The sequence below is a fragment of the Tetrao urogallus genome, assembly GCF_951394365.1.
Source record: "Tetrao urogallus genome assembly, chromosome: 3".
NCBI lineage: Eukaryota > Metazoa > Chordata > Aves > Galliformes > Phasianidae > Tetrao > Tetrao urogallus.
Genome location: NC_136815.1, coordinates 90,806,332 through 90,830,375, shown reverse-complemented (window position 1 = coordinate 90,830,375; position 24,044 = coordinate 90,806,332). Strand labels below are relative to the sequence as shown.

Genomic DNA, 24,044 nt, shown 5'->3' with positions numbered 1-24,044 from the left:
CAGTGCCAAGCAAGTGTACATTCCTGTTCTATCTAAATCAACTTGTTTACTACTTTGTATACCCCGGTAGTTCCAGTGTTGATGCTTTGGTAATGATATGGATATACAGTTGCTTATCTATGCACAGCTCTCCTACTCCTTTACAGAGCACAGTGAAACATTTTTAGAAAATACCATGTAGGCTTTAGCTGTTATGTCTTTCAGAATGGTTAATGGAAATGAAAATCAGTTGAAATGTCTGCTGTTTCGATTGAAGAATTTTTCAACTCTATGTAAAGATTCCTGTGAGTTATTCAGACCTGATATCTCAAAAATAGATCCAAGAGCTGGAAATGAATTTAAGGGAAACCTAATCCCCATGATCCTCTGAGAAGTTAGACCTGCTGGTGTCGAAGTCAGCTGTTGCTTTTAAGATAGAATTGAAGACATTTCAAAGGATGGAGTGTCTGAAGGGCTTACTGATTTTTGGAAATTTTCTGCTAGAAAATAGTGTTTCTAGAAGACTTGTGGAAAACCTTTTTTTTTTTTCTTTTTCAAGAGAAATGAGAAAAACCAAGCATTTAAACTGATATGCCCCTACAAATACTGTTTGGACAGGCAGATTTGTTAGCTTTACTTTCAGTTTCTTTGAAGATTTTTTTCTATGTAGAACAAAATTTCTCATGTGAAACACACTAAGCTTGCACCAGGCGTTCTGTAATCAAATGTCTCCCTACTGGTGTTTTATAGGGTTCTCTTGGAATTGCACTTTTTGAGTGGGAGTCTTTGTGTGGTCAGGCATAGGACCTAAGAACAGATAATTGTCTTGCTTTTTAAACAACAGTTCTTTTGTCTGGCCTTCTGGCCTCCAGTTGTCATGGGGAAGGAGAGATGGAGATATGCTTAAAGAACAGCACACAGGGAAGTGGATGAGAACTTTTACACAGTGAGACAGTTAGGAGTTTGCAGCTATGAAGTGAAGAGTATGAAGGGGTCAGGAGTTGTTAGGATTAAGCTCTCCTTCGTTGAGAAGAAAACAGAAACAAGATGGTAAGTTAGGGATAACCTTTTCGAGGAGACTGTGGTCAGAGTGAACTGCATGGTAATGGTCCGGTCAAATGCAGAGCAGAATTGATAGTTCTCAGCATTCTTAATTTCTGACAAAACATCCAAGCCAGTGAGCAAACCTAGTGATTCAATCTGTTTTACAAGCTGCTTCAGCTCAAAGAATATAGGAATGTTTTACTGCTATTGCATCTGCTGATTGTTATTTTGTGAACCCAAAAATCTATTCCTTTGAACCTCTGAATGATTTCCCTAAAAAACAAACAACAAACCTGAGTATTTTGATGCTTGCCAAAATTCCAAGTTTTGTTGGTTCAGTGTTTTCTTTGGAAACTGTGCTGAACTTCCATGCAAATCATTAATGATGGGATTTTCAAAGTTGTGCTGTTGGGGAGCGTGGGTAATGCCAAAACTGTTTCCTGCTCAACCTTGATACTGTTTTGAATGGTGTTTACAAATTGTTTGGTTATGTGTCTGTGTCAGTGTTTAAATGAAGGAGAGCCATACTGAAATCGAGGGCTATGGGATTTAAATATAGTCAGTTTTTGTCATTATTCAGCCAGTGATTCTGATAGTCTGCACATCTCTTTTTTCCATGTTGGGAGCAGATAAATACAGAATCAGCCCCTTAGTATCAGAGCTCTCAAGGACTCCTGAAGTCCTTGGCATCCCATTTCCCAAACCCTTCCGATTCCAAAGGAAAGGATCTGCAATCCCATAAAAAGGGTTTTTTATCAGTCAATAAAGTTTTGGCTTCACCAGAAGCAATATTTATTAGCTTTATAAATAAATAAATAAAGCTTTGTCAATGTGTTTTTATTCATATCTTCTTTGGAAGAAAAAGACTAATAACAAATGAAAACCCTCTGATGTCTTATGTAGTGTTATTTGAGGCTTCAATTGTAAGATCAGTTCACTGACAGGGAATTAGAGTGGTATCTTGTTGGTTGTACGTTAGTATCTAAAGTTTTGCTTATATTTGCTGTTTCTCTTCATGGTATTTATTATCTGTGTTGATGACTGTATTTCTTCATGTGTAATCTTCCTTTTCCACAGAATGTTAAAGCTTTAATGGGAGTCGAAAAGACTAAAGGATTTTGCCAGATTGTGGTATCTCCTAGTTTCAGAGATGGAATATCACATTTAATTCAGTCAGCTGGCCTAGGAGGAATGAAACACAATACAGTTTTGATGGCATGGCCACAGTCCTGGAAGCAGACAGAAAATCACTTCTCTTGGAAAAATTTTGTTGGTATTTGTTTTTTATTTTCTCTTACATGATTGTAAGACAACTATATGACTGATGTATGACTGATTTTCTGTGTGGGGGAAAAAAGATGTGAAGCTGAATATCCAGTTGACATTCAGTACTTCCTGAATTCTGACTTATGTGGAGTGGGTTTTCTCAGTCCTCAGTCTCTTTAACTATTGATTTCTCTTTTCCTCTTAAGCAGATTAGTCACTAAACTCAGGTGGATTTAAGCTTTTGAATTTAAAACAAACATTGTGAATGAAAACTAGAAGTTCTTGATCAAATGTCTTATTTTCCCCTGCAGACACTGTACGAGAAACAACAGCAGCTCAGCAAGCTTTATTGGTGGCTAAAAACATTGACTTGTTTCCAACAAATCAAGAACGTTTCACTGAAGGAAACATAGACATCTGGTGGATTGTTCATGATGGTGGAATGTTGATGTTGCTGCCTTTTCTTCTTCGTCAACACAAGGCAAGTACAGTAAGAAACAGCTTGGATTCCATTTTCTTATAGCAGGTCTTCATAAAGCTCTCCAATGAAATATGCTCAGAGTCTGCAATCATTGTAATATGAACAGTTAAAAATAAGTTATTTTTGGCTAGGTTTGGAGAAAATGTAAGATGCGTATCTTCACGGTTGCTCAAATGGATGATAACAGCATCCAAATGAAGAAAGATCTTCAGATGTTCTTGTACCATCTTCGCCTCAATGCTGAAGTGGAAGTTGTTGAAATGGTATGTTACTACATTTTTTTTTTTAAAGCTGAAATTAGGACTAAACTTGGAAACCGAGCATGTTAGCCCAAATACAGTGCTGCAAGAAATGCAAGACTTCAGTCCCACCAAGAAAAAGAAGTTGTTTCGTAACACAGTGCTATCATACCATGCTGCAATGCCAGATGTGGTAGTGAGTTTAATGGTGTGTCAATTAGAGGTGAGTAATTTTGATAGGCATTACTACTTACTTTATGAAGATTGGTCCATAGATAAGAGTTCATTCAAGAAGGCAAAAGCCTGAATTACTAGTAATTGTTGACGTGACTAACATACGTTTCTCCAGCTGATGTACAAATATATCTCTAGAATAAAAAATCTCTGGCCTCTGTGGCACTGCCAGTCTCTTTGGCAATGAACAACAAGACTACATAGATATGGATTCACAGTTCAAATGGTGACAAATTGAATTTCATAACTTCCTTCCTTCTTTTTTAAACACTGTCAACAGTTTATGGGCTGGTCCAGCCCACTTCCGTGACCAGCAGGGCGGAGGGATCTGCGGATCCGCACCTCTGGGAAAGGGGAAGCAGGGGACCCCAAAATACTTGAAAACAACAGCACTAATCTGAGGTGGAACAAATGATTTTACTAAATATAGTATTAGTAAAATACAATGAGAGAGAGAGAGAGTCTGTTTGAATTGTATAGACCTCACCACAATGCTGGGGTGAGAAGTGCAGTCCAGTTGGGTGACTGAAGTACAGACGGCGAAGTGCAGATGGCGAAGTGCACGCGGCGAAGCGCAGGCAGTGAAGCGCAGACAGCGAAGCGCAGACAGCGAAGAGCAGGCGAAGAAGAAGGATCAGGTGACCTTGCATGGAGTTATATCCCCTTGCTGACCGCAAAGCCTCCTGGGGAAATGTAGTTCTTCTCCGTCGGATGAACATTCGGCAGATATCAAACCCCACCCCCAGTGCATTACATGATGTTATGATGTGGAATACTGATGACCAAAAATCATAAAACCATGACAAACACTGGTTATAACCTGATAAAAAAAAAGAGGTAAAGCTGTAACCTGCACACTCATCTGGCAAATAAGGAGAAGTGTGATTTCATTTCCATTGCTAAGACTAAACATATCTTCTACGCCCTCATCTGAAGTGTAGTGAAGGGGTTGTGGGAGTGCGTTGCTCCTCCCAGGACCTGGTGTTCTTAGGAGCTTTTTGAGCTACGTACCTCTCAAAAATGTTTATCATGCCATAAAACAAATATAGACTGTTACAAGAATCACTTAACATAAATAAGTGTGGCATGCACAGGTGAAAGAAGCTTGAAAGATTGAGTGCCATTAAAAGACGCCCTTAGTTACATTTAAAGCAGATGGGAAGCACATATAGGAAGCACAATGTATTTCTTTCTTATCTTGCCTATATTTAAGCACATGAATCTTCCAAATTATGAGAAATACTTTAAATGTCAGTGACATTAGTAAGAGCTCTAGGTTATATTTTAGATTTAGATCTGAGAATCACAGAATGGCTTGGATTGAAAGGGCCCTTTAAGATCATGTAGCCCCAATCCCCCTGCTGTAGGTCAGGACATCCATTAACCAGGTTGCACAGAGCCCTATCCAGTCTGGCCTTGAATACAGGGTAGGGGCATCCACAGCATCTCCAGTGTCTCGCCACCCTCACAGCAAAGAATTTCTTCCTAATATCTAGTCTAAATCTACCCTCTTCCAGTTTAAAGCCATTTCCCTTGTCCTGTCACTATGTGCCCTTGGAAAAAGTCCCTCCTCAGCTTTCCTGTAGGCCCTCTTCAGGTACTGGAAGGCTGCCATAAGGTCCTCTGAAGCCTTCTCTAGGCTAAAGAGCCCCACCTCCCTCATCCTGTCCTCATAGGGAAGGTGCTTCAGCCCTCATCTTCATGGCCCTCCTCTGGACCCGCTCCAACAGCTTGTTGTGCTTACCGTGTTGTGGGCCCCAGAGCTGGACTCCAGGTGGAATATATGCTGAAGTTGCTTCATTAGTACTTCTTTTTGAACACTTCTCACTGGAGAAAGGACAGTGTGTTATGTTGTAGCTCTAGACTGTTTTCAAAGACACCATTATGCAAACATCCTCTGGAGTCTGCAGTGCAGATAGTTTAAACGAACAGCTTCTACCTTACCTGCTTCTGTAGATATATTGGAACAGAACAGTGGAAAGTCTGTCATGTGAATCTCAAATTCGGCTGATATTACATTGCTGTTGGCATTGTATAATAGGTAATGGTAGAAGATTGTCTTCATTCTTAAAGCTTAATCTTCAGGTAACAGAAATGATCAATGAAATATACTCTTGGGATTACTATAAAGCCATTCATGAATCCAGGGTTCAATGAATGCAAGAATAAGTGGGGTACAAGTGTCTAAATGTTTTTGATTGCTTTTTTTTTTTTTTTTTTTGAGTAGTACTTCTGATATTTCTTATGTCAATCATTTTTGCAGTTTGAAAATGATATTTCTGCATTCACATATGAGAAGACACTAATGATGGAACAGCGATCCCAGATGCTAAAACAGATGCAGCTATCAAAAAATGAAAGGGAAAGAGAGGTAGGAACTTTAACTTGGCAAGATATTCTATGAAAAATCTAAAACTTATTTTGTTGTTTTTAATCCAAGATTTTAATCTGTTTCTAACCAGTCAAAAGCTTTTATAGCTGCATTCTATCTTACTTTCTCTGCAGCAGGTTTCACTTACAAGAATAAAAGAATCTTAAACATAACTCCTTTTGCATTTGGATAAAAGTTTCTAGAGTTTTCCAGTTCTTGTTGTTAAGCTTAGTGCAGGTATTTGAGTGGCAGTGTGTAGAACATCTGGAACACTTCCAAGATTGAGATAAATAATGCTAATAATGAGATATGATTATTTAACTGGACCAATTAGCTTTTTTGTTTAGCTTACTTCCTGGAGCCAAAATTAGGCTGAGTATCTGTAGGGACACGGTTAGGTCGTGGCTTGAACTGGTGACTGAGCACCTGGTGAAAGGGTTTGTCTGGCCCAGGGAGCACAGGCAGACTGTTTGTAGTGTGCTCCTGTGACAGGAGAGAACCAGAGTGGAGGCACCTTGTGCTCATGTAAGGGCCAGCCACAGGAGGGAGAGCATCTGTTGGACCTAGGCAGCTTTCTAAGAATGCTGTGTAGTCAGAGAGCCCCCCTTCACCAGTCGGGTGAGCTAGATGCTTTTTCTGTATGTCTGTTGGCCTATCTGTGAATACCTGGTGTTGCCAAGTACCTGTCAGAAGCAGTTTTGTGTCTTTGTTAGCAGAACACTAACTATAATCCTACATGTTTGCTCTTCTCCTGCTCTTGCTAGTTTGTAGTGATGTTTTGCATTCTGTCGTAACTAGCTTCATGCAATTGTGTTTTCCCCAGTATTAAAATACGATCCTTTTTCTCTTCTGATCGCCATCCATTCATTTATTCTATTAACCACTGCTAACACTTTTTAGTGGTATAAAAGTTACTAAATATTTTGGCATTTCTGTCGTTTGTGGTGTTTTCTGTCCTGTGCTAAAGAAAACATATTTATTGTGTTTTCACAATATGAAATATTGTGACTTATGAAATAACTGGATTTTTTTTTTTTTGTCCAATAAAAATTGTAGCTTATTTTACAGCTTAGGGTTTTTTTTTTTTTTGTTAATTCGTAATGTCTGTGCACTTCCTTTATTTTTATCCTTATTTATTCTTTTCCTATTTGTAGGATTTCCTAAAGGTGCCTTGTAATGCTATGTTAATACATGGCCATAAATTCTCCTTTCTTTATTGGTTCTCTTTTGGACTGAGCCTATGTAATGCCTTTTTAGTGAAAAAGACCTCTCCTGTATTTCTTTAGTAAACAATTTTTAATCTTCGTCATTCCTTGCTTTGAATTACTGACCACACAAACAATTTTCCAGTGAAGTTGAGTGATTAATCAATCTACAGCAGGCTCTAGGATTTAATTTCCTTATGAAAAATACAGGCAACCTAAGGATACTTCAGGGCTCTATAATCTACAGCTTATAAATTTGTAGTGGAGACAAAAGACTTCCTTGGCTCTGTGATTTAGTTGGAATCTGCACTATTCCAGAATGGTGGTCACCTGAAATCTTTCAATCCTTTGTTCTCTCCTCCTCCTCTACCCTGTTCTCCATTGTTTTTATTACTCATTTCTGTCTGAATGTAACCATCACCATTACAGTTTCAGTTTCTTCCTTCGTATCTTGGTAATTTCAACAACCAGTATTATTTGCTCTCTCGTGAAGTCTTTATTCAGGAATGATAATAAAAAGTAATTCATCTGTTGTTTCTGATTAGGAAAACTTGAGCCTCGCTCAAGTTTTATGATAGTCTCTAAAATAGTTTTCTCTTTAGTATCATAGAATCACAGAACGGCCTGGGTTGCAAAGGAGCACAATGCTCACCCAGTTCCAACCCCTGCTGTGTGCAGGTCGCCAACCAGCAGCCCAGGCTGCCCAGAGCCACATCCAGCCTGGCCTTGAATGCCTGCAGGGATGGGGCATCCACAGCCTCCTTGGGCAACCTGTTCCAGTGCCTCACCACCCTTTGGGGGAAAAACTTCCTCCTCATATCCAACCCAAACCTCCCCTGTCTCAGTTTAAAACCATTCCCCTTGTCCTATCACCGTCCACCCTCACACACAGCCGTTCCCCCTCCTGTTTCTACACTCCGTTCAAGCACTGGAAGGCCACCATGAGGTCTCCCCACAGCCTTCTCTTCTCCAAGCTGAACAAGCCTAGTTCCCTCAGCCTTTCCTCAGCACTGCAGTAATGTTCCAGCTTTTTCAGTAGTGCATGTAGTTCTATTGTTTCTTGTTACCAACAAAATTAATATTTTATCCTTCTTTTTGTGTTTGTACATCTTCAGACCACGTTTAAACCTATATTAAGAGAGAACCTGTTGAACAGTGTTCTTTTGCTGTTTTTCACGTAGGCCTGTTCCTATATCTGAGTGATCACTGTTGCCCCTCTCCTTTTTTCTCACTTGTTTTTAAAGGAGCTTTGTTTGGTCTTGACCCTGTGATGGCTGGGTTTTCTTGTGGATTTGGAACACAGGGCACTTCTTCCTTTTGTTTGCTCTTTTCTAATTAGTTTTGAGCAAGCTTTCTTCTATCTAAGTGTAAACACAACAAATGCCTACAGAGCTTAAGATCTGCAGACTTAGGCCCATGTGCCAGACATTTATTCAGTTTGATAATATTTCTGCAAATATGAAAGAAACTGTAGAAGCAGATTCACTTTGTTGCTACTTTGCTTGATTGCAGTTGTCTTCCTTCTGTGACTAGTCCTAACTGTTGGGCCAGGTAGCAGTTATGTTGAAGCTGTGGAAAAGAAGTCATCCACCACAGCTCCGCTTTGTATTGAATTGAATTGTATTGAACTGTTGTAATTGGTGCTCTGTAGATTGTGGCTGCTAGGTAAGATTGAGAGAAACGTGGGGAAGTTATAGTTAGTGAACTGTGGGGGAATAAATCAATATTTAGAGCTGAAAAGCAGTTTTTTCATCTGTTTATGTTTTGTCCACGTTTTGATTGTGAGTGAATGAAACCTGTTCATCTGAATCATCGTATGTAAGAAAGGATGAGACTTTCATGCATGTGTACTTGAGGTACTCATACAGACAAAAGGATTTAATATCACGATTTGAAAACAAACCAAGTTTATAACAACCTAAGGGCTGTTTAAATAAAGGCAATTTTTATTTTGAATGATACAGTCATCTTATTTCTTGGGCTCTTTTTTTGTCACTGGTAACCTTTTTGTCCCAGATTCAGAGCATCACTGATGAATCTCGAGGTTCTGTCAGAAGAAAAAGCTGCTCTAGTCCACAGTCCATTGGCCAAGATGTACAGGCACTGCTGAATAATGATTATGAAAAGGAGGAGGTAGCTAGAAGTAGCACTCTGTAGGTTTTTCCATTGCAACGCTTGAAGTGCCACTGTTGCAAACCAGACTAGCAATGAACAAGTTCCTTTCATTGCCCTTAAAGCAGTCCTTCATAAACTTTTAGTACTCTCTTAACTGTACCTTCTTTCTCTAGATGATGTTTGTGACAGTAATGACATCTTTATTTTGTCACTATTAGTTTCCATAAAAGAAATATTTGTTATCTGAGAGCATGTTTTTGTTAAAAACATAAATATTTGTTTCTTCTCTTAAAAATGTTAATAGTGGGTGTTAGATTAATATTTCATGCTTTCAGAGCATTGTTTTTTCTTTATAGTTGCTGTACCGAAGTGCTGAATTTTCTAAGTATGTATAGATGTATTAGGATTTTTGTAAGTAGAAAAGGCTTCTTTGCGTATTGATATGCAACTGTTACTCCATAAGAGTCACAACTACTTTTCTACATAGAGAGTTTGAAATTAAATGGACTGCTGTAATTAATGCTTTTAGTGTGCACTTCAAGTATTGCTTATCTGGGTAGATTCAGTGCCTAGTTTGTAGAAGTGGTGTATTCCTTCGTTTCCCTTCTTGAAGTGTGAGAAGAATGCTTTATTCTATATAATTAATTTGGCTACAAAGTAGCACTGAAAAAATGTGTCTTTTTTATATATGCAGTTTTATGAACATGTGCTATAGGTCCAGATTTTTTCTTGGGCCCATCTCTAGCTTGTATTAAAGCACAATTGCACTCACCTCACAGCTGTTAGTTTTAGTACATTGGTTACTGCTCTGCAGCATGAATCTGCCTGAATTTGTTAACTTGTTCTGTTATAAGAATTGCTGCTGTATTCACAGTAACTTCTGATTGGTAGACTTGACTCATCAGTCAGTCTTCTGTGAGATATGAAGACTATCAAACAAATGGTATTTATATGTGAACCACAGAATTGAACTCTAGGATTTGGGAATCCTCGAGGTTAGACTAGGAACTAGAGAAATAATTTAGGAAAATCTTAGGAGCTCTTAGACTGTTAAAAACAGCTGAAATTACAAACCAAGAACCACTGGGGGAATCAGTATTTAGAGATGGAAAACAGTTCTCTTATTTGCCTTCATTTTATTCATGTCGTTGTGACTGAAGGAAATCAATTCTCCTGAGTTGTCACATGTATAGAGGGACCAAAGTGAACACTTGAAGCTCTTGAATAGAATAGAGGACTCAGTTCATGATTTGACAAGTCGCTGCGGAGAGTTCAAAACTATTAAAACTTTAAAAATAAGCAAAATAAAACTCCAACCAAGAAAAACACCACAAAACCAATCATTGCTCCCCTAATGCCCGTTCATTCAAACTTCAAGAGTCTAAGGTAGTGAACTTGTTCTGTTTTTGATGGGAACTACAGTGTTTATAGCAGTGTCAGAGCAAGTAAAAAATAACTGATAGTGCATTGTCCTAATGACTAACCTCCAACTGGATTCAGACTATTCAGTATGTTGTAAAAATCACTTCCCAGCCTGAAGTTCACCTGCATAGATAAATAACTGGACTTCTACAAGCAATTTCCTTTCATGCCAGTGTCAAAACACTGATGTTTGTCTCGTATTTGTTCTCAAAATAAGGTACTCTTTTTTTCCTTCTTTTGCTACACTGCAGTGAAATTGCATTTCAAGAATTAATAACCTGTAACCTACAATCTTATTTTTTTTCTGTGTGTGGCCAGGCTCAGTTGATCCATGACAGAAACACAGCCTCACGCTCAGCTCCAGCTGTCAAAGCAAGTGTGGCTGCTGCCATGCCAGAAAAAGTGCAAATGACCTGGACTAAAGAGAAGCTTGTAGCTGAAAAACATAAAAACAAAGACACAAATGTGTCAGGTTTTAAAGATATTTTCAGCATGAAGCCGTAAGTATACACGTGGTGGTTGAAGCTTGTCTTTTTTGTGGGGGTTTTCTTGTTTGCTTTCTGTAGGTGTGTCTGTGTTGAGTTGTACAGTCTGTTTTCAAGAGATCCTGGTTGATTTGACATTGACTGAACATATGATCTTTCCATGAACTTAAATGCCATCCTTGTGAGACGGGCTGGGTGGGGTAACAGTGTTTCTAATGAACAGTTAATACGCACCTAAAATATTTACTAGAATGTCATGAATGAAGGTCGAATGCGTCAGGCTTTTAAGATTTTCAGCTTCTTGATTGAAGTGTTTTGTTTCCTTCCTCAATACCTAATTATTGTGTATTATTTGCCTTAATTTTTTTTTGGGGTGCAGCAAGTACAAAGAAGCAGATATGAATTCTTCAAAATACTTAGTTTATATGGTTGTTTTTTCTTGAAAAAGACACTAGGTTTTCATCCTGTAAATTAAGTGTATAGCCACAGGTTTTATACTGCTCTATATGTATGTTTTGATATATTCAATCTTTTCTGGTGAAACTGTTATATTCCTTAATGTCTTTTTCAAACAGAAGGCACTCAATACAAGCTACTTCCTGTGTCAGGCCTGATATAGTAGGCATACGTAACTAAAGAAAGGACATCAGCTTGTTCACTTCCTTCTTTTTTTTGTGATTCAAGATGCATGCGTGCATCTTTTCTGAGGCCTGTAAGAAAGGAGTTCTAGGCATGGTCTAGTCAATTTTCTACACATGCTTAAAGCGAAACTGAATGTTCCATGCTCTTTGCAAAGAGTTTATCTTTTGTAAATTCCAGACACCTTGCAAAATGAGGCCATCACCTTCTAGAATACCTTTATTTTGTTTTATTCTGGCCTCCATTATTCTCTCATTCTTAGGAGTTTTGTTGTTGTTGCGTGTTTAGTTTTTTTAAAATAGGATCCTGTAAAGATTTCCTCTTATTTCTTTAGAATTGTGCAGAGTGTAGACTTCAACTACTCTTATTTAGAAACTACTACGTATCATTGGGAATATAAATTACAGTTTGAACTTGATGTGCTTGTACAGTTATTATTACTGGTGAATTAAAATGTTCTCGATACTATAAAAATAACTTCTTATGCATTTGCTTCCCTCCCATATAGAGAATGGGGAAATCTGTAAGTCTCTAAATTTCCTTTCATTTAAGTAATTTAGGCTTTGTTCCCTGGCTCTTGTGGTGTTGTTCTTTGTCTGCATGTTCCTAAGCCATGATTTGCAGTTTGTGTATGTTGTTTTCTATGCTGTGCTTTAGCATTTATCACTGAAAAATAGTTTGCATCATGACCTGTTAATGGCTTGGGGTTTTTTTTTGTGTAAATATTATCAGTTTTCTTTTCAAGGTAAGTTACAGAGGAATTACTTTAGTTTCTGTAAGAATGCAAGACTTGAGTGCTCTTCTCCACCAGAGTAATATTTAGTTTTCTAATTAACTACCCCTAAAAACTGAATATATAGTTAGTCTGGAAAAAATATTCCCTCATGTAACAAATTCCATCCTTATGGTCCAGCTTGCTGTATCAGAAAGAGCTTTAACTTTCCACTGAATGCCAATTCTGGCTTTTCTACCATCCATGTATGGATATACATTGGGTGTGACACAAGCAGATGAAAATTAAAGAATTGAATCATAGTATCAAAGATTCTTTTGTGTTGGGGTTTCTTTAACAAAGTTTCTTTACTTTCAAGATACCAAGTTCAGTTGTCAACCTAACCTACTGAGTCCCATTAGCGCCACTATCAAATACTTCCAGGGAGAAGGAATCCACCGCTTCCCTGGGCAATGCATTCTAATGCTTGACCACACTCACCATGAGGAAATTTTTCCTAAAGTCCAATCTAAATGTCCCATGGTGCAGTTTGAGACAGTTTCTCGCTCTCTGTCACTGTCACCAGAGGAAGGAGACTGACACCTTCCTTCCAGATAACTGTAGAGACAGGTGACATCTACCCTCATCCTCCTTTCCTCTAAACCTGGCGATCCCGCTTTCCACAGCCAGTCCTCATGCTTTCTAGTCCTTTCACCAGCTACGATAGTCTTTTCTGCATATGCTTGAGTAAATTAATATCCAGGAGAATAAAGTTGTCAGCTGTCAAAACACTTCACTAAAATTTTCACTAATAGCCACATCCTGCTCCTCACCTTCTAGGCAGATCATCTTGTTGGAGGAGATCGTTTAGTCAGGCAGGACTTGCCTTTCATAAACCCATGCATCTGATACACAAGGACTTGTGACTGTGTGTGTGTATTGTAGTTGCTTATAGAATTTGTCTTCTTCCTCTCCCACCTAGTTGGGTGATCTGCAGTAGACTCTCATCATAATACCAAATATACCTTGTTGACAAGCCCATAACCAAAGATGCACTTCTCTGACAGGAGGAATTCATCAGTGCCCAGTAAACCAGGTTTCTTAAAGAGAACTGTGGTCTAAAAAGCCAAATCCCTGGCTGTAACACCAGTCCTGCAACCATTGCTGATCTGCCAGATTCAAATAGGCCTTTCAAAGGCTTTTCCTTTGACTGGTAGGATCAAAGAGAAGACTGTGTGCTCGAAGAGCATTTTGCAGTTGCTCAGAGGGGTTCTATGTCCTCATGACATGACTGGGATGCTCCTGACAGTAATTGATGCCCACGTGATAAAACATCAGTGGATAAGTTGTCTGTGGGCTGTTCAAAGCTTGGTAATCTCCTGGTAATGTTCCTAATGCGAGTCCCTGATATGCTGCAAGCCTCTACTGAGATTAAATCAGGTTGGCAAATGGGTGCTTCTGCTCGCCACGAAGGAGAAACCCCTATGACTATCACCCATAATACTTTTTTTGTTTGCAATGTTCAGTGTACTGGGAACAGACCAAGTGGCTCAATTGACACTGGAGTCTACTGTGACACGATGGGTCCTTCCTCTGCAGTCTTTGGAGCAGTGAAGTAGTTCTGCAAGGGCATCTCAGGCAGCAGGGAAGGTCTCATCCACCTTCCTACAGGTCCTTGCCATAACAAGCTTACATTTTTCTGTGTTTTGAGCGTTGTTCCTTTCAGTGTATTTTTGAGGGGGAGTTTCTCGTAGGTCTGATGCAGACTGTGCATGGACACACATAACTCATTCTCAGGTTCCCTGATGTGCGAACTTCTCACTGCCTATTGATGCTCAGCTACCTGCTGCAGGAGATTACTGTCTGGGCACGCTTCTTGCAAGCAGATCTGCTCCCTGTGCCTACAAGAGAAGTTCTGGTTGTTTCCTGTACTTCCCCTTCAGCCACTGTGTGTGGGTAGAGGCATCGAACAGTGCTGCTGTAGGTGGTATAGACACTCCAGCTTCAACTGTAGCCTTTATGATTGCATACCATTCTGTCTTCAGAACAGAGAAGGCTTGCCTTTATCAGTGCACATGGTTGCTGCACTTTTGGACATTGCATCCCTTTTTGTACTTGGGTAGAACCAGCTTAAAACTGCTCTGCTTTTTGTTGGTTTTTTTTTTTCCAGAGGTCAGTGTTGGCTTCTTTTTGTGAATTTGCCAGTTTGAGCAGCTTAAGAAAACTAGGAGGCTTACACTGTGTTCCATGTATGACTTCAGTTCAACCGGTGTTTGAAAGCTAAGTGAGCTTCAGTTCACACTGTACACAGTGAACAATTCAACCATTTATTTCAGCACTGAAATCCTGTCTGCCCACCACACATTTATGCTCTTCCCACTTCCCCTGCATTTTATCTGTATTTTAAGAGAACTTCAGGACTTATACATCTCTTCAATTACTTCTATCTCTCTCCTCGTAGTTCTTATCAAGATGGTGTTTTGCCTTTGAAAAGCTGACCTTCAAGTATTGTGTTGTTCTATATGTGCTCTATATACAGTTTGTTCTTGTTTGGGACGTATGGCCCCATGACAGGGCAGACTGATAAACTTAGCTTTGGAAATGTTACTGTATTTCTTAAGGAGAACTGGAATTGGTGGGATTGGTCTCCATTGACCGCTAAGTTTTCAGTCTTCCATTTTTCATCTTTTTTCCTCTATATTTGCACCTGCAACACTAGGGATAAATGCACACTTCAAGATGTGCTGTATGAAGGGAATGTGTGAAGGGAACAGCTGTTAGTAGGAAAATGGGGCTTAACTATAGAATAGTAATATCAATAATTTCTATTGTTTCCTGATCTGAAACAATGCTGGAGCATTTCTACTACATTTTTGACTGCTGTTACTGGAATTGGACTCAGTCAGGCAATTCAGAGGATGTCTCATGTCCTGCTGCTACTAACCTGCCAGTCCACACCCTGACCTAAGACAGTCTGTGGGTACTGCAGAGAGGAGCAGGGTTATGCTTTAACCAGCAGTCTTGCAGTAGAAGTGCTAAGGAAATTGCATGGGATATGGCGATGCATTTTGTGTCAGCCTGTCAGTTCTGCTCTTGAGATCTGCTGTCACCATGTTTTTCCAAAGTTCCCTTTTGGAGCAACTGCTTCAACCGTAAAGGATCTGCTTTAGGACAGTGGATGTCTTTGATAACTGGGTATTTCTGTTGCACTGGTTCATGTGACTCATTTCCAGTTCTGGCTAATTTTGTTACATAAATAACAGCATGACTTCCTCAGGAACTTCCAACAAGGAAACTTTTTTTCTTCTGAAGAGAAAATAAGTCACAGAAGGCAGATGCTAAAATAAAAAAATCCCTGAAGTTTAAGCTGAAGTTTAAATGCATTTTAGATAAAATTAAAAATTCAGATGTATGAGATACACGTGAATTTATTAATTCAGTTATGTGAGTATTGTGTCAGTACCTAAAAATATTTGTGTGCTAGGAATCAGTCAAATGTGAGAAGAATGCACACTGCTGTGAAGCTCAATGGAGTGGTGCTTAATAAATCACAACATGCTCAGCTAGTTCTCCTGAATATGCCTGGACCTCCTAAAAACAGAAAAGGAGATGAAAACTGTATCCTTTACAATATTGCTCATGTACTTCTTGGAACTTGATTCCACTTTGCTTTAGTTTGCATTTCACACACGCAGAAAAGTGCTAGCATTATCAACACTTGGAATTATCAACCACGGGGTTTTTGTCAACTGAACTGATGTAAGAAATTCCTCAGTTTTTAACTTGTCCTTTAAATTACTTTTTTCTGTAGGTAAGTAGGGTAGAATAACATGTTTTCCCATGGAAATCCCCTAAATTAATCCTCACTTCCATCTGAATAAGCAGGTGGAAGTGCTGTAGCGTAACGGACAGTAAAGGGGAAGCTCCCTGATGAATGTGCTGTGTAATTGTACATCAGGTCTTGAGTCATTGGTAGCTGTTTTGCTTCTGTTCCGTGATCCTTTGACTTAACAATCCTTCAGACATGGAGTTTTTGGAAGTTCTAACAGAAGGCCTGGACAGAGTTCTCCTAGTCCGAGGCAGTGGACGTGAAGTCATCACCATTTATTCTTAACCTTGGTTTTTTTCCTTTTTTTTTTTTTTTTTTTTTTTTTTTTTTTTTTTTTTTTTTTTTTTTTTAATTTTCTTTCGAATGAAGGGAACAAAATGTATAAAGTCTATCTGATGTAATTGGAGCAGCTTCATTTAAGAGCTTTAGCACATGGGAAAAATGAAAATCGAGGTGTGGTTGTTTTCCTGCTAAAATGTTATATTTAAAAGTATATTTTGAAGACCTGTGAGAACACTTCTGTAGTGGGTTAGTAAATCCTGACTGGATTAGGATGTGTATAGTATACCATGATGTGTTAATCTGTGCTGAGACAACAAATCGTAATGCTGTGTTATTTTTAAACATACAGAAATATAAGGAACTTCTGTTTATCTTTGTTCTGCTTCTAAATAAAAGGGAGTTTGCTTCCTCACTTACTAAGATGCTGCTATGTTGCTTCTGATGGGGTTAGTCCCTGGTTCAGGAAACTTCATTTAGAAATGTATAAAAGTAATCAAATTTACATGTTTTGCATACTGCAAAGTATTTCCCTGAAGTTTATGATTTGCCACGTCTGTTTTAAATAACATTCTCTGTTTAAAATACTTCAGGCAAGGAATTAAAAGGCTCCAGGTGAGGGTAATAGTAAGCTGCAAGCGTTTCTTTCACGTGAACTACTAGCAGATTAAGGAATACTGCCCAATTAAGACAATGTAAGTCATAGGAATTCCATGATGCAGCATTGCCACCTGCTGGAGATAAAATTACAGCAAGTGGTAAACAATTGACCAATGAAGTGTAATCTCATTTTCAAATGTATGTATTTCGATCAGAGTTGCATGCATGTGCTGCTATGAAAATACAGTTCTTCTGAAAAAAAATCTCGGATCTGTTATTTGTACTCGGTAAATAGTTTGAGCGCTGAATTCTTCTGAGGAAAAAATTGCCCCTGTTGACACTCATTGCTGCTTGCTGAACATTTATGGAGACCAAACAGTAGACGTGAGCACAACGAGGTGCTGGGTGGTGTGTTTCAGCAGTGCTAGCAATGATGAGAAAGATGAGCTGTGCACCAGATAGCTGTGCACTGCTGTCGCACCACAAAAGGAGCAGTGGCTCCTTCAGCACATCTGTGTGTCAGTCCGTTACGGCCTGGAAGCTGAGTATGGAACTGTGTATCAGCTTCTGTGCGCTGGAAGCAAAGGTGGCAATGTTGGAATATTGCAAAGTTTGCACCAGTTGGTCCATGAATGCTCACACACGAACAGAAAGAACACCATATTCACATAACTTCCTCAGCAACCAGTGTAATACTAACAAACATATTAGATGAAGTTCATTTGCTGGTTTTGGTTTTTTCTTCTGTTTTTCTCTCTTCTCCTGCTGCATCTTTGGGCATGGAGATCTCACAGGAAATACCATTTTATCATCCTACTCAGGGAAATGGATCAAAACTACTTAACCAGTAGCAGTAACAGAAAATAAAAAATGATATGAAGTGTTGTTAGAGGTAAACAATAATATAAATTCACATCTCAGGTTTTAGATAGTTCCAAAATGAATTAATATTGCTTTTAAAAGTAAACATTCAAGATAAATACATGCAGCTTTGCTTATTTGGAAGGGTAACAAATATATAAATTGCTTACAGTGAAATGAATATTTCAATAGAAAGCAACCAGAACACAGGGGCTCTAATCTAGTTCCACCTTGCTGCTCACCACCCTCTGGGGGAAAAACTTCCTCCTAATATCCAACCTAAACCCCCTGTCTCAGTTTAAAACCATTCCCCTTGTCCTATCGCCATCCACCCTCACACACAGCCGTTCCCCCTCCTGTTTCTACGCTCCCTCCAAGCACTGGAAGGCCACCATGAGGTCTCCCACAGCCTTCTCTTCTCCAAGCTGAACAAGCCCAGTTCCCTCAGCCTTTCCTCACACAGAGCTGCTCCAGCCCTCTGCTCATCTCAGTGCCTCCTCTGGCCCCGCTCCCAGAGCTCCACGTCCTTCCTGTGCTGGGGGCCCCAGGCCTGGACGCAGCGCTGCAGATGGGGCCTCACAAGAGCCGAGCAGAGGGGGACGATCACCTCCCTCTCCCTGCTGGCCGCCCCTTTTTCATGCAGCCCAGAACACAGCTGGCCTTCCGGGCTGCAGGCGCACACTGCTGCCTCATGGCCAGCTTCTCGTCCACCAGGACCCCAAGTCCTTCTGCGCAGGGCTGCTCTCAAGGAGATCTGCCCCCAGTCTGTATCAATACCTGGGGTTGCCCCAGCACCTTGCACTTGGCCCTGTTGAACCTCATTAGGTTTTCATGGGCCCACTTCTCCGTCCTGCCCTGGTCCCTCTGGATGCTTCCCTTCCCTCCAATGCATTGACTGCACCGCTCAGCTTGGTGCCATCTGCAGACTTGCTGAGGCTGCACTCGATGCCATCGTCTGTCACTGATGAAGATGTTGAAGAGCACCACTCCCAAGGCTGACCTTTGGGGTTGGTACATATATGCATAATGCATATATTCTGGAAAAAATGTATAGTGTATCTTTGTACTGAAATTAAGTGTATGTTTCTGTATTACAGACATAGAGCTTTTGAGCATTCTGTACCATAGCTGTAGAACAGATTTTGATATCGCCCTAACAGAAATCCACACCTTAGCCCTAAGAAGACCCCTAACGTTAAGTCTACCCCTGATCTTAACACTAAACCTAACCCTAAACCAAACATAAACCCTAAACCTAATCCAAACCTTAACTCTTGATTTTAAGACTAAGCCTAACGCTAACCTCTTACCATAAACCTATGGTCAACCCTAACCCTCACTGTAACCTACAGCAGAGTTTAACCCTTACCCTATTTCAAAACCTAATCCAAACCTCAACACAAAAGTAAGGCTAATACTTACCAAACGCCAACCCTAACACTAATCCTAAACCTTACTGAAACCATAACCCTGACATATATTCTAACATTAATTCTGTCACTGACCAGAATAGCCCTGGCCATCGCCCTAAAATTAAATCTAGGCCTAACCCTAAGCCTTCATATTCCAACTCTAATGCTAACATCAAGCCTCTTCCTAACACTGATTGTCCTGCTTTCAGCTAGGACAGTTATTTTCTTCATATCGTGTGGTCTGATGCTATGTTTTGGCTTTAGGAGAAAAGCAACGATGATAACACACTGATGTTGTTGTTAGGTTATCAGGTGTTGTTGTTATCAGGTGTTCATAACCACTGATGCTCAGTTGTTGCCAAACAGCACTGTACAGTGCCAAGAATGTTTCAGTTTTCTCATCTTCTCCTATTGTCCTGCCAGCAAGGGGGCTGGGGGGGCACGAGGACCTGGTAGGGGACACAACCAGGACAGCTGACCTAAACTGACCAAAGGGATGTTCTATACTATATAACACCGTGTAAAAAAAAAAGAATGATAAAAAAACCTTCCCTCAAAGAATTGTGCCTGCAAGGCATTGGCCTGCGTGACTGAGAAAAAATTCATCAGCATGTGAATGATAATAGCTAATATACATATATGTATTCCAATTAGTCCTTAAGGACAGATGGTGACTTTTAAAAAAGAGAGTATATGTATATGTATATATATTTATGTGGAGCAAAAAGTTCAATGTTAACACATCTAGGTTGTAGGAAACATAACTCAGATAGAAGAGATATGATTATCAATGGAAGCAGAACAAAATATTGTGTAGCAAATTGCCAAAGCTAATTTCTGACTCTCAGGTGAGAAATGTACTTCAAATGAAGAAATGTACTACAAATGTACTTCAACTTGCTCTGCAATTATAAATCGTCATGAGAAATATTCTGGGGTTCAGTGTTTTAGGTGGATGACCTTGGCGCCTGGTCTTTTGTTCAAATATTAATCCCAACCCCCATAGAAATAGGGAGGCTGTAATGTGTGCCCTTGCACTCTTTAACGTAGAAATTTCCCATGTGCCATAACATCCAATTTCTGTTGTGGCACAAGGTGGAATTTCTGAAGTTACAGCAGATTAGGAAAGCAAGAAATTATCTCGCTCACACACACTGTTTATGCAGCACGCTTTTATGAACAGTTTCACTCCCTAAAGATGTGAGGGAACTTTTTCTAATGAAAAAAACAAAAGGAGAGGGGCAGGAAAGAGTGGGTTGTGGAAGCGGTAGCAGTGGTGCGGCTACGTATTGGCTAACTGAGCAGAATGTTAAAAAGCAGAACAATATGCTGAAGAGATAAAGGAAAGCTTTATAATCCACATGGCAAATGGATTATACGGGACTATTTAAACAAACTGAGAGATATTTATGCATTCTAACAGGAGAGGAGCAATTGTTTAAGCAAGCCAAAAGGACTAAGTGTCAGCCAGTGAGCAAAATACTGTGCAAAGTCTTAGCCAAATATCAGGGGGCTCGGGCTGCTTCCATAGTAGTCGGTACTGAAACGCAGCTCCTTCTGGCACCTCGACTGCCAGTGCTGAACTGGATGTTTAAAGGAGAGGTTTCCCCCACCCATCTTGCTACTGATGCCACTTGGAGTAAGTGGGTTGCACTGATTACACAATGAGTGTGGATGGGGAACCTCAGCCATCCAGGGATCCTAGAGGTCATCATGGACTGGCCTGAAGGTAAAAAGTTTGGAACATCACCAGCAGAAGAGGTAACGTGTGCTAAAGAGGCCCCACCATACAGTGAACTACCAGAAAGTGAAAAGACATTTGCCCTGTTCACTGCTGGAGCATGTTGCATTGTGGAGAAACACTACAGATGGAAATCTGCTGTGTGGAGCCCTACACAACAAGTTGCAGAGGCCACTGCAGGGAAAGAAGCCAATTTGCAGAGGTAAAGGCTGTCCAGCTGGCCTTAGATGTTGCTGAGCGGGAGAGGTGGCCTTTATCTTTACACTGACTCATGGATGGTGGCAAATGCCTTATGGGGGTGGTTACAGCAGTGGGAACAAAACAACTGGCAACAAAGGGATAAACCTATTTGGGCTGCTGAACTGTGGAAAGACATTGTTGCCCAAATAAAGAATATGGTTATAAAGGTGCACCATGTAGATGCTCATGGGCCCAAGAGTCGGGCTACTGAATAACAAAATAACCATCAGGTAGATTGAGCTGCCAGAATTGAAGTGGCTCAAATAGACCTGGACTGGCAGAACAAGGGTGAATTATTTCTAGCTTGGTGGGCCCATGAGACCTCAGGCCATCAAGGAAGTGATGCAACATACAAGTGGGCTGGAGACCGAGGGGTGGACTTTTAACTGCGCACACTATTGCACAGGTTATCCATGACTGTGAAAAATGTGCCATCATCAAACAAGCCAAGAGGATGAAACCTCTCTGGGGGGAAGGGCGATGGAAAAGTACAAATATGGGAGGTGTGGCAGGCTGATTACATCACCTTGCCATGAATCTGCGATGGTAAGCGTTACGTGCTCACCATGGTGGAGGCAACCACTGGGTTTATTGCCACCAATATTCCGTTCCACGTTGTTGCTGTGTGACAGAGGGCAGCAGAAGGGCAGACTGACAAAAAGATGTCTGACACGGAAGTGCAGATGAAGCAAAGGAGTAGAATTGAATTTCTCCACGCTGAAAAATTGGCACCCGTTGACTTTCACTCGCTGAATGTTTATGAGAACCAGCAGCAGATGTGAGCACAGCAGAGTGGTGGGTGGTGTGTTTCAGCAGTGGTGACAGCAGCAGTGCAGCATACAGCCTGCTGTCCATTGCTGGCAAAAATGCATATCTAATGGTGGTGACTGTGCTGAGAAATAGCGTTTCGTAGCTGTGATTTTACTCGATCAAGCAATGTTATTGTGCTCCTTGTTACCGTTGTAGTTCTATGGAAACATAAGAGACGTTACTTCTGGAGCAGCCTTTGTGTTTGCAGCCTAAGACAACTTCTAGTCATTCAGTGTGGCCCAAACAAGCAAAAGGCTGGACACTGACATGTTAAGGTAGTGGTAACAGTCATGGGTTACAGTCTTAGGATTTGGGTTACTGTGAGTGTTAGGATTTAGGGTTATAATTACAGCTAGAGTTAAGGTTTGCAATAGGGTTACTTGTTAGTTCTAGTTTATAGCTAGGTTTATTATTATTTTCAGGGTTACGTTTATTATTATTAGGGTTATGCTTAGAGTTAGATGTTGGAGTTGTGGGTTAGGGTTAGAGTCATGTGTTAAGTTTCAGTAGGGTTAGAGTTATCTAAGGATTATTAGGATAAGGAATTACAGTCAGGTTCCATTTAGGGAGAGGTTAAGGATTAGGGTAAGGGTTAGATTCAGTATTTGTCTTATGGTTATGTTTAGGTTTAGGACTGTGGTTAGGTTTTAAGATTAGGCTTGGGGCACTGGGTTAGCTTTAGGGTTTACCTTTGGTTTAAATTTAGGATTAGGGTTTAGGTTTAAATGGGTTTGGACTACCTCTATGGTTTATGTTAGGGATTTGCATTAGAAATAGAGGTGGAGTTAGTTACAATTAGCTTTAGGCTTAGATTGTTAGGTATTACTATTAGGGATTTTCTTTAAAGTTAGATATATCTTTAGGTTTAGGGCTAGTTTTAAACATACTGGTTAGAGCTTAACATTAGAGCTATAATCAAATTTAAGGGTTTTTATTTGGTTTTACCGTTAGAATTATGTTTATCAATTTTGGGTTAGGCTGTCACAAACTTCTGGGATTAGAATTATAATTAGGATTACGTTTAGAGTTGTGGTTTTGGTTTAGTGTTATGGTTTTGTGGGAAATGGAAGTGTTGTTTCTGCATTGAACATTGAAAAGGGAAATTGATCTAAAGAATTAAGCTGTTACACATCCTTAGAAATAGCTGATGTAGAAAGTAAGAATACCGTACATATTAGTAACATATTTTAGAAACATAATTACAACATTACCTAGTAAACACTTTCTCACAAAGCTGCAAAGATTTTGAATGTTCTAAACAATGTGAATACAGTATGCTGAACTAGGAAACATGTTGTAAGGCTGCTCATTAGACCAGCAGAAATAAAATACATCGAACAAACTTTCAAGGAGTCAGGACCTTTACACAAAGCAGAACTGTCTCACTCTGTGGGAAAGTTAGGATGCCACAGACAGGCTCCAAGGTACTCCCCTCTATCCTCCTTCCGAGCTTATCTCTATGCAAGGGCAGATGAATGACCAGAACAATGAAAAACAGTGTGAAGGGGCACAAATGTTAGGGGGTAATTAAGCAGTTGAGAGACTATGTCTATGTTTATGTTGTAAAATGACATCCAAAAAGTTATGACCAAAATGTTTGTTAAGAAAACAATTGCTAGAAGTCAATTAAGACACGTGTGTTTGAGAAGCCAAGATCTGTGTCTACTTGGTGTTTGTATGGTTAGTGAAGTGTCACGAAAGAGTGTGAACCTGCAGTACTCAGCCAACGAGGAACCAGGGGAGAAAGAGAGCAGCGGCAGGCAGTAGGGGATAAAAGATGCAACGCTGTTTTCTCGGGGCTCTCCTGCTTGCAGGAGGCTCCATTGCAATTGCAAATAAAATCTGCTTTATCAGAGAAACCATCCTAGAAAATTATTTGGATATTTCCAACAGTTTTGTACAGGATTAGTGTTCCATTTAGGATTCCTGTCAGAGATAGGGATCATCATTAGTGTGAAATTTACAGTTAGGACTTGGGTTTAGAATTGGGATTAGATTTGAAGGTTAGAAGTACAGATTAGGGTTATGTTTAAGAGTAGGGTTAGGATTACTGTTAGGGTTAGGCTTATGTTTAGGGATT

At 40.0% G+C, this 24,044-nt stretch overlaps 1 protein-coding gene across 2 annotated transcripts in view; it reads left to right on the top strand.

The window, feature by feature from the left end:
• Window positions 1-16,306, top strand: part of SLC12A7 (solute carrier family 12 member 7) — a gene marked incomplete at both ends in the record, with an annotated part of 67,475 nt that extends 51,169 nt beyond the window's left edge. The window contains 9 exons of one of the 2 annotated variants that reach the window (XM_079533064.1): window positions 2,101-2,296; window positions 2,601-2,770; window positions 2,902-3,033; window positions 5,507-5,614; window positions 8,836-8,952; window positions 10,675-10,856; window positions 11,989-12,003; window positions 15,677-15,810; window positions 16,215-16,306. In XM_079533064.1, coding sequence (XP_079389190.1) covers window positions 2,101-2,296; window positions 2,601-2,770; window positions 2,902-3,033; window positions 5,507-5,614; window positions 8,836-8,952; window positions 10,675-10,856; window positions 11,989-12,003; window positions 15,677-15,810; window positions 16,215-16,306 — 1,146 coding nt within the window. The remainder of the gene's footprint in view (window positions 1-2,100; window positions 2,297-2,600; window positions 2,771-2,901; window positions 3,034-5,506; window positions 5,615-8,835; window positions 8,953-10,674; window positions 10,857-11,988; window positions 12,004-15,676; window positions 15,811-16,214) is intronic. The other variant, XM_079533065.1, reaches the window with a different exon arrangement.
• Between the last annotated feature and the right edge of the window lie 7,738 nt (window positions 16,307-24,044).